Source organism: Eubalaena glacialis, chromosome 10 (genome assembly GCF_028564815.1).
Source record: "Eubalaena glacialis isolate mEubGla1 chromosome 10, mEubGla1.1.hap2.+ XY, whole genome shotgun sequence".
NCBI classification, from domain to species: domain Eukaryota; kingdom Metazoa; phylum Chordata; class Mammalia; order Artiodactyla; family Balaenidae; genus Eubalaena; species Eubalaena glacialis.
The window spans coordinates 73,702,714-73,713,933 of record NC_083725.1 but is presented as its reverse complement, the minus strand read 5'-3'; the positions used below and the strand labels follow the sequence as shown (position 1 = coordinate 73,713,933).

Below are 11,220 nucleotides of genomic sequence, written 5' to 3'. Positions count from 1 at the left end.
AGTCAGAAAGAGAAAAAGAAATACAGTATGCTAACACATATATATGGAATCTAAGGAAAAAAAAAAAATCATGAAGAACCTAGTGGCAAGATGGGAATAAAGACACAGACCTACTAGAGAATGGACTTGAGGATATGGGGAGGGGGAGGGGTGAGATGTGACAGGGTGAGAGAGTGTCATGGACATATATACACTACCAAATGTAAAATAGATAGCTAGTGGGAAGCAGCCGCATAACACAGGGAGATCAGCTCGGTGCTTTGTGACCACCTAGAGGGGTGGGATAGGGAGGGTGGGAGGGAGGGAGACGCAAGAGGGAAGAGATATGGGAACATATGTATATGTATAACTGATTCACTTTGTTATAAAGCAGAAACTAACACACCATTGTAAAGCAATTATACTTCATTAAAGATGTTTAAAAAAAAAAAGAAACAAAAAAAAATAAAAAAATAAAATAAAAAACTTAACATTAAACCTCAAGGAAGTAGCAAAAGAAGAGCAAACTAAACCAAAAGTTAATAGAATAAAGGAAATAACAAAATCAGACTGGAAATAAATGAAATAGAGAACAGGAAAGCAATACAAAATATTAACAAAACTAAGAGCTGATTTTACAAAAAGATAAAATTGACAAACCTTTAGCTAGACCAACTAAGAAAAAGGAGAGAAGGCTCAAATAAATAAAATCGGGAATTAAAGGGGAAACATTACAACTGATACCCCAGAAATACATAGGATCATGAGAGACTTACTAGAAACAATTATATGCAATCAAATTGGATAACCTAGAAGAAATGGATAAATTCCTAGAAAAGCCCAATATGCTAAGACTGAATCAGGGAGACATATTAAATCTGAATAGACCAAAAACAAGTGCAAGGAGATTGAATCAGTAATCAAAAGCCTGCCAACAAAGAAAAGCCCAGGACCAGATGACTTCATTTGTGAATTCTACCGAATATTTAAAGGCGATTTAATGCCGATATTTTTCAAACTCTTCCTCCAAAACTGAAGAGGAAGGAACACTTTCAAATTCATTTTATGAGGTCAGCTTTACTCTGATACCAAAGCCGGATAAGGACACTGAAAGAAAAGAAAACTTAGACCAATATCCCTGATGAACATAGGTGCAAAAATTCTCAAAAAATATTAGCGAATTGAATTCCACAATGCATTAAAAGATCACACATCCTGCACAAGTGGGAGTTATCCCTGGAATGCAAGGATGTTTCAACATAGGCAAATTAATAAATGTGATACACTGCATTAATAGAATGAAAAATAATTATATAATCATCTCAGTAGACGCAGAAAAAGCATTTGACAAAACGCAACATCCTTTCATGAGTAAAAAAAAAACCCTCAATAAATTGGGTATAGAAAGAATATACCTCAACATAATAAAGACTATATTCGGCAAACACACAACTAACTTCATACTCAACAGTGAAAGACTGAAAGCTTTCCCTCTAAAATCAGGTATAAGACAAGGGCGCCCACTCTCACCACTCATATTTAACATGGTAGTGGAAGCCCTAGCTAGAGCAGTTAAGCAATACAAAGAAATAAAAGGCATCCAAATCAGAAAGGAAGAAGTAAAATTGTCATTTGCAGATTATATGATCTTATATACAGAAAATCCTAAAAAAAATAACAAAAACACTGTTAGAACTAATCAATGGATTTAGTATAGTTGCTGGATATAAAATCAACATACAGGAATCAGCTGTATTTCTATACACTAACAACAAAATATCTGAAAATGAAATAAAGAAAACTATCTCATTCTCTATAGCAAACTTGAGAAAGAATAACAAAGCTGATGCATCACACTTCCTGATTTCAAACTACACTACAAATCTATAGTAATTGAAACAGTATGGTACTGGCATAAAAATAGACACATAGACCAATAGAATAGAATAGAGAGCCCAGAAATAAACCCCCATATATACGGTAAACTAATATTTGACAAGGGAGCCAAAAAGATGCAATGGGGAAAGGATGATCTCTTCAACAAATTGTGTTAGGAAAACTGGATAATCACAAACAGAAAAGTGAAATTGGACCCCTAATTTATACCACTCAGAAAGTTAACTTAAAGTGGATTAAAGACATAAACATAAAACCTGAAACTAAAACTCCTACAATAAAACATAGGGAATAAACTTCTTAACACTGGTCTTGGTGGTGATTTTTTGGATATGACACCAAAAGCATAAGCAACAAAAGCAAAAATCAACAAATGAGACTACATCAAACTAAAAAGCTTCTGCACAGTAAAAGAAACAACAAGTGAAAAGGCAACCTACAAAATGGAAAAAAAAATTTGCAAACCATATATCTGATAAGGGGTTAATATCCAAAATATATAAATAACTCATACAAATCAATAACAAACAAACAGAAAAACCCTCCAGAAACAATCCTCTTAAAAAATGAGTAGAAGATTTTCCAAATGTCTTGCAGTACATAAACATGAGATATCTTTCCATTTATTTGTGTTGTCTTCACTTTCCTTCATCAGTGTCTTTTAGTTTTCAGACTATAGATCTTTCACTTCCTTGGTTAAGTTTATTCCAGGTATTTTATTCTTTTTGATGCAATTGTAAATTGGATTGTTTTCTTGATTTCTCTTTCTGGTAGTTCATTATAAGTTTATAATAACAGATTTCTGTAAATTAATTTTGTATCCTGCAACTTTATTGAATTTATTTATTAGTTCTAATAGTTTTTTTTGGCAGAGTCTTTAGGATTTTCTATATAGAGTATCATGTCATCTGAAAACAGTGAGTGTTTTACTTCTTCCCCTTCCAATTTGGATGCCTCCCCCCCTTTTTTTCTTGTCAGATTGCTGTGGCTAGGACTTCTAATGCTATGTTAAATAGAAGCGGCAAGAGTGGGCATCACTGTCTTGCTCCTGAGTATGATGTTAGCTGTGAGTTTGTCATAAATGGCCTTTATGCGTTTAGGTATGTTCCCTCTATAACAAATTTTTTGGGAGTTTTAATCATGAATGGATGTTGAATCTTGTCAAATGCTTTTTCTACATCTGAGACGATCGTGTGATTTTTATCCTTCATTTTGTTAATGTGGTGTATTATGTTGTTTGATTTGCAGATACTGAGCCAATCTTGTATCCCTGGATAAATCCTACTTGATCATGATGCATGATCCTTTTTATGTATTGTTGAATTCATTTTCCTAGTATTTTTTGTGAATTTTTGCATCTATCTGCATCAGAGATATTGGCCTGTAATTTTCTTTCTTTGTAATATCATTGTCTGGTTTTGGTGTCAGGGCAATCTTGGCCTTGTAGAATGAATTTAGAAATGTTCCCTTTTCAATTTTTTGGAATAGTTTGAGTAAGATTGGTATTAACTCTTCATTAAGTGTTTAGTAGAATTCCTCTGTTAAGTTGTCTGGTCCTGGATGTTCGATTGTTGGGAGTTTTTTGATTACTGATTCAATTTCATTACTAGTAATCATTCTTTTTGGATTTTCTGTTTCTTCCTGATTCACTCTTAGAAGATTGTATGTTTCTAGGAATTTATCCATTTCTCCTAGGTTGTCCAATTTTGGGTGTATAAATGTTTATAGTATTCTATTATGATTGTATTTCTGTAATATTGGTTGTAACTTCTTTTTCAAATCCAATTTTATTTATTTTGGCCCTTTTGTTTCTTGATGAGCCTGGCTAAAGGTTTATCAATTTAGTTTATCTTTTCAAAAAACCAACTCTTAGTTTCATTTATCTTTTCTGTTTTTGTCTCTATTTTATTTATTTCCAATTGTTTCCTTCCTTCCGCTTACTTTGAGCTTTGTTTCTTCTGCTTTTTCTAATTTCTTTAGGCAGAAAGTTAGGTTGTTCATTTGAGTTTTTTTGTTTGTTTGTTTCTTGAAGTATGCCTGTATCGCTATAAATTCCCTCTTAGAACTGCTTTTACTGTGTCCCATAGATTTTGGAAAGTTCTGTTTCTATTTTCAGTTGTCTCAGGGTATTTTTTGATGTCCTCTTTGATTTCTTCACTGACCCATTGGTTTTTCAGTAGTATGTTGTTTAACCTTCACTTGTTCATGTTTTTTGCAGTTTTGTTCTTATAGTTGATTTCTAATCTCATAGTGTCGTTGTTGGAAAAGATGCTTGATATGATTTCAGTCTTCTAAAATATTGAGACTTGTTTTGTAGCCTAGCATGTGATCGATTCTGGAGAAAGTTCCATGTGCACTTGAGAAGAATGCTATTTTTGGATGAAATGTTCTATAGGTATCTATCAAGTCCATCTGATCCAGCCTATCATTTGGCCACTCTTTTCTGATTGATTTTCTGTCTGGATGATCTATCCATTGATGTAAGTGGGGTATTAAAGTCCTCTACTACTATTGTATTACTGTCAACTTCTTTCTTTCTTTTTTTTTTTTTTTAATTTTTTTAAAATTTTATTTATTTATGGCTGTGTTGGGTCTTCGTTTCTGTGCAAGGGCTTTCTCTAGTTGTGGCAAGTGAGGGCCACTCTTCATCGTGGTGTGCGGGCCTCTCACTATCGCGGCCTCTCTTCTTGCGGAGCACAGGCTTCAGACGCGCAGGCTCAGTAATTGTGGCTCATGGGCCCAGTTGCTCTGCGGCATGTGGGATCTTCCCAGACCAGGGCTCGAACCCGTGTCCCCTGCATTGGCAGGCAGATTCTCAACCACTGCACCACCAGGGAAGCCCTCAACTTCTTTCTTTATGTCATGTCTCTTAATACTTGCTTTGTATGTTTAGGTGTTCCTATATTAGGTGCATATATGTTTATGAATGTTGTATCTTTGTCTTTTGCTATAGACTTTATTTTAAAGTCTATTTTGTCTGATATAAGTATTGCTCCCCCAGTTTTTTTTTCATTTTTATTTGCATAGACTATCTTTTTCCGTCCTTTCACTTTCAACCTTTGTGTGTCTTCAGCTCTGAAGTGTCTCTTGCAGGCAGTATATAGGTGGGTCTTATTTTTTTATCCATTCAACAAACATATGTCTTTATTTATTTATTTTTTGCCCCACTGTGAGGCATGCAGGATCTTAGTTCCCTGACCAGGGGAGTCTTAACCACTGGACCACCAGGGAAGTCCCCATATGTCTTTTAATTGGAGCATTTAGTCCATTTACATTTAAAGTGATTATTGATAAGTATGTACTTACTGCAACTTTGTTCATTGTTTTCTGGTTGCTTTTGTAGCCTTCTCTGTTCTTTTATTATTCTTTTAGCCTCTTCCTTTGCAGTTTGACAGTTTTCTTTAGTGTTATGCTTGAGTTCCGTTTTCTTTGTTTTTTTTTGTGTGTATATATTGTAGGTTTTTTATTTGTGGTTACAATGAAGTTCATATATATTGACATAATATATCCCGTTGTTTTTTAATTTTTTTTAAAAATAAATTTATTTCTTTTTTTTTTTAAAGTAACTCCTTTATTTATTTACTTTTGGCTGTGTTGGGTCTTAGTTTCTGTGCGAGGGCTTTCTCCAGTTGCGGCAAGCGGGGGCCACTCTTCATCGCGGTGCGCGGGCCTCTCACTATCGTGGCCTCTCTTGTTGTGGAGCACAGGCTCCAGACGTGCAGGCTCAGTAGTTGTGGCTCACGGGCCTAGTTGCTCCGCGGCATGTGGGATCTTCCCAGACCAGGGCTCGAACCCGTGTCTCCTGCATTGGCAGGCAGATTCTCAACCACTGCGCCACCAGGGAAGCCCTCTTTATCTCTTTTTGGCTGCGTTGGGTCTTCATTGCTGCGCGCGAGCTTTCTTTAGCTGCGGTGAGTGGGGACTACTCTTTGTTGCGGTGCGCGGGCTTCTCATTGCAGTGGCTTCTCTTGTTGTGGAGCACGGGCTCTAGGCATGTGGGCTTCAGTAGTTGTGGCTCTCGGGCTCTAGAGCACAGGCTCAGTAGTTGTGGTGCACGGGCTTAGTTGTTCCGAGGCATGTGGGATCTTCCCCGACCAGGGCTTGAACCTGTGTCCCCTGCATTGGCAGGCAGATTCTTAACCACTGTGCCACCAGGGAAGCCCCCCTTTGTTTTAAACTATAGTTGTTTACATTCAAGCACATTCTCAAAGCTCCACATTTTTTACTCCCAACCCCACATTTTATGTTTTTGATGTCATATTTTACATCATTATGTGTACCTCTTAACTGTTCTTTGTAGTTATACAATTTTTGTCTTTTAACTTTTGCACTAGCTTTTTTCAAGTGCCTTTACTAATACATTTACCTTTACCAGTGAGATTTTTTTCCTTCATATATTTTCTTATTTCTTGTTATAGTCATTTCTTTTTCACTTAAAGAAGACCCTTTAACAGTTCTTGTACGGCTGGTTTAACAATGATGAGTGTTTCTAGTTTTTGCTTGTCTGGGAAATTCTTTATCTCTTCTTCAATTCTGAAGCTTGCCAGGTAGAGTATCCTTTGTTGTAGGTTTTTTCCTTTCAACACTTTAAATGTATCATGCCACTTCCTTCTGGACTGCACTGTTTCTGCTGAAAAATCAGCTGACAGCATTAGGGGAATCCCCTTTTATGTGACTCTCATTTTCTCTAACTTAAAATTTTTCTTTTTATCTTTAACTTTTGCCATTTTAATTATGATATGTCTTGGTATGGGTCTCTTTGGGTTCATCTTGTTCGAAACGTTCTGCACTTCCTGGGCCTAAATATCTTTTTCCTTCTTCAGATTAAAGAAAATTTTAGCCATTATTTTATCAAATATGTTTTTCTAGCCCTTTTCCTCTCTCTTCTCCTTCTGAGACCCCTATAATGTTAGTACACTTGATGTTGTCTCATGGGTCCCTTAAACTATGCTCATTAAAAAATTTTTTCCTTTTTTGTTCTGATTGGCTGATTTCAACCATTCTGTCTTCCAGGTTGCTTATGTGTTCTGTATCACCTAATCTGCCATTAATTCCTTCTAGTGTATTTTTCATTTCAGTTATTGTATTCTTCAACTCTCAGCAGTTCTTTTTATATTTTCTAGTCCTTTGTTGAAATTCTCACTATGTTCCTCTATTCTTTTCTAAGTTCAGTGATTATTTTAATAACCATTGCTTTGAACTCTTTATCAGGTAAGTTACTTATCTGCATTTCATTAAGTTTTTTTTTCTGGGGTTTTATCTCATTCTCTCATTTGGAGCATATTCCTCTGTCTTCTCATTTTGTCTGACTTTCCCTCTTGGTCTATGAAATTAGGTGAAACAATTACCTATCCTGGTCTTGAAGGTGTGTGCTTGTGGGGGAGCATCCCTTTGCAGTCTGTGTGTGCTCAGTGGCTTTGGTGGGAGATGTAGATCTGAAATGAGCAAGGGTCATGACTTCTCCTGGTTTGAGCTGGCAGCCACCACCTTGGTGGGGATTAGGGCTGGAGACAGAGTGGCTAGAGTCAGAGCCTGGTGTAAACCATGGATTCTCCTGTGGCATGATGGCAGTTGCTGCCTTGGTGGGGGTATGGCTGGAGCCAGAGGGGCTTGAACTACAGCCTGGAGCAAGCTGCAGCTAGTCTTGAGACATGCTGGCAGTCACACCTTGGTGGGGGTTTGGCAGAGAGGCTGAAGCTGGAGACTGGTGCAGGCTGGGGTGGGGTGTTCTGGGGCAGTCAGCAGGTTAGCCAGAGCACCAGGAACTTTCCAATCTTCTGCCTCTGCACTGATATTGAGAGCAAGCAAGTCTGTGAGTGTGCTTTTCAAGAACAGAGTCTCAGTTTCCTACAGCCTTCTGGTAAGCCCCACTGGTTTTCAAAACCAGGAAATGGGGCTTATCTTCCTGGTGCTTGACCCCAGGGTTGGGTTGCCCAATGTGGGACTGAAACCTCTCTCTTCTTAGGGAGTATCCCTGAGCCTGTGATATTCTCCTCCTCTGGGTTGCCCACTGAGGGTGTGGGTCCCAACTCGATCACTTCTCCTCTGCTACTAGACTCTGTGTGGTTCTTTCTTTGGTTGTAGAAGAGTCATTTGTCTAGTCTTCAGGTTATCCTCAGAGAAAGTTGCTACATATATATTTGTAATTTTGATGTGTTTGTGGGAGGTGAGCTCAGGGTCCTCCTAATCTGCTATCTTGATCGCACATTCTTCTACCATTTTATATTTGTAGTGTAGTCCTTAACCTGATGTATTAAACAGAACAAATGTTTAGCTATGAGATAATTTATTATATTATACTTCCAATAATTATCAAATGGAAGTGCACGAACAACTAGAAAATAAAAGAGACTGGTCGCTTGAGAATTGACAGAATCCTTAAAGATTAGTTATATTTGTGTGAGGTGCACTGCTCAATATTCACTTGAGAATGTGATAATGACCCCTGGTGCTTTTGAATTCACATTTGAATCTCAAGAATCTTCAGAGATTTATCCTCAAAGGCAAACAATAAAATAGCGCAGCTGTTATATTACAACAATGACTTTGAATTTATTACTGTAAGATGAATGAATTCTCATTTTTAGAGGTAAGATATTTGGCTTTTGTGAGTTAATCAGTTGTCCTGATTTTCAATAACCATTTGAGAACACTTTACTCTCTAAAGTTGTATCTGTTCTCACAAGCCAGGAGAAACAGGGCAGATGCTATCCAGCAGTCAGCTAGCAAGTAACCTTAGCTGAATTAACCTGTTTCTATAGTCTACTTAGTGTATAAATAGGCATAATTCAAGTTACCATGATTCCTCATTTTTCCACCCAGAAGACCAGAAACTCACATTGTCTTTCAACGATATTAAACTTCGACTCAGCCAATAAGTATTATACTATAAAATTCACTACATTTAAGGTGCTTTGGGGACTTACTGTTTGTAAATATCTTGGAAAGACTTCCTTTGTTTATTGTTCTGAAGGCTTAGGCTTACAGGCAACCAGAGGCTTTTGGGCAAAGTTGAGAATACAAAGCCAGAAAACTTGGAGATGAGTTTCAACCTGGCAACTTGCTGGGTGAACCTGGGTACACTTCTTAACTTTTTAAGCTGGAACTTTATTCACCTGTATATTATGTTGAAACGAATACTATTTTGTTCTATATTACTCCAATTTGAAAACATAATTACATTAGGAAATGATCAGATTTGAGTGAATGTAGTTTAATTATGTCCTAGATATTAAACATGTAAGTTTTTGCACAGTAATTATATTGATATTTCAAACTAATTGAGAAAACAATATTTAATTGTAAATGTTAAATAAACATAATACATTTATAATAGCTGACTTCATTTATAACCTTAATTCGAACTTTCTTTCCCTTTCTTCTTTGTCCAATTAAGAAAATTGTATTTCTCCTTTTAAAAATATGGTCTTGTTTTATTGAGAGAATTTGTAAACTTTGTGATTAACTAGGCACCTCTTTTATACCTTAGCTCTCAGAAAGTAGCAGTGTAATTTGTTATCCACTCATTTTCAAGAGACTTGACTTCATCATAAGTATTCTTTAATTTCATTTATAGCATAGTTACTAAAGGAATGGACTGTATTCCAACTACCTGAGAGTCACATCTTGATTCTACTATTTGCTATGTAAACTTAGCTCAGTTACATTGCCAAATTCAGTTTCATTGTCTACAAATGAGATAAAATACTTAATATTATTTCATACAAATTAAAATAGAACTATATAGAAAATTCTTAACCCAAGGCTTGCCATTTAGTAAATATTCAATAACAGTTAGGTATTATATAATATAAAGAGGAAAAGATATACATTATTTGAAGCAGGTTTTCCCGTGTTAGTGCTGAAAACAATTTTTAAAATATAGAATACTCATTATATAAATAAATAAAATTTTCTACTCTAAAATATATATAAAAATAAAAGAATATAAGTTTTTTACTCTAAAGTAAAAAAAATTAGTCCAAACCTAACTTGAATAATTTACTTGTTTATAATAAACTCTATGTGTATTAATAAAAAGAAAACCATCAAATTCAAAACTTCTTTAATGTAATGTCTCATCACAGGTTCATTTTGGTAGCAGCTACCCTATCTCATGGATTCCCTGGGGCATGGGAACAATACTGCAATGACAGGGTTCATTTTACTGGGCTTAACAAATGATCCAGTTCTTCGAGTCATCCTCTTCACGATCATCCTCTGTATCTACCTGGTGACCATATGTGGCAACCTCAGCACAGTCATTCTTATCAGAATCTCTTCTCAGCTCCATCATCCTATGTATTTTTTTCTGAGCCACTTGGCCTTTGCTGACATTGGCTATTCATCTTCTGTTACACCCAATATGCTTGTAAATTTCCTGGTGGAGAGAAATACCATCTCCTATCCTGGATGTGCCATTCAACTTGGTTCAGTTGTTTTCTTTGGGTCAACTGAGTGCTTCCTTCTGGCTGCCATGGCGTATGATCGCTTCGTGGCAATCTGCAGCCCACTGCTTTATTCCACCAAATTGTCCACACGAGTTTATGTTCAGTTACTCACAGTGGCTTATGTAGGTGGTTTTCTCAATGCTGGCTCTTTTACTATTTGCTTCTATTATTTACTTTTCTGTGGACCAAATCGAGTCAATCATTTTTTCTGTGATTTTGCTCCTTTGGTTGAACTCTCCTGTTCTGATACCAGTATCCCCGCAGTTGTCCCCTCGTTGACAGCTGGCTCCATCATTGTGGTCACGGTGATTGTCATAGCCATCTCCTATATCTACATCCTCATCACTATTCTGAAGATGCGCTCCACCAAGGGGCACCACAAGGCCTTCTCCACCTGCACGTCTCACCTCACAGCAGTCACTCTGTTCTATGGGACCATCACATTCATTTATGTGATGCCCAAGTCCAGCTACTCAACTGATCAGAACAAGGTGGTGTCTGTGTTCTACGTGGTGGTGATCCCCATGTTGAACCCCCTCATCTACAGCCTGAGGAACAGTGAGATTAATGAGGCTCTGAAGAGAGAGCTTTGTTAAAAACTTTTAATGTCTCAATCTGTGCATCCATTCTCCTAAGTTCTTTGATCATCTCTACGATCATTACTCTGAACTCTTTCTCAGGTAGATTGCCTATCTCCATACCTCTTAGTTCTTCTGGGGTTTTACCTTGTTCCTTTGTCTGGAACATGTTCCTCTGCAGCCTCATTTTTTCTAAGTTGCTATTTTTATTTTTATATCTATGGTAGGTTAGTTATATTTCTCGACCTTGGAGAAGTGGCCCTCTGTAGAAGGCATTCTATGCATCCTAGCAGTGCACTCCCCTCTCATCACCCAAG

At 36.8% G+C, this 11,220-nt stretch overlaps 1 protein-coding gene across 1 annotated transcript; it reads left to right on the top strand.

Annotated features, from left to right (window-relative positions):
• The first annotated feature begins 9,991 nt into the window (after positions 1-9,991).
• Positions 9,992-10,921, top strand: LOC133099357 (olfactory receptor 5P6). Its single transcript, XM_061202950.1, has one exon. The coding sequence runs from the start codon at positions 9,992-9,994 to the stop codon at positions 10,919-10,921; it is 930 nt and encodes a 309-aa protein (XP_061058933.1).
• Positions 10,922-11,220: the final 299 nt, after the last annotated feature.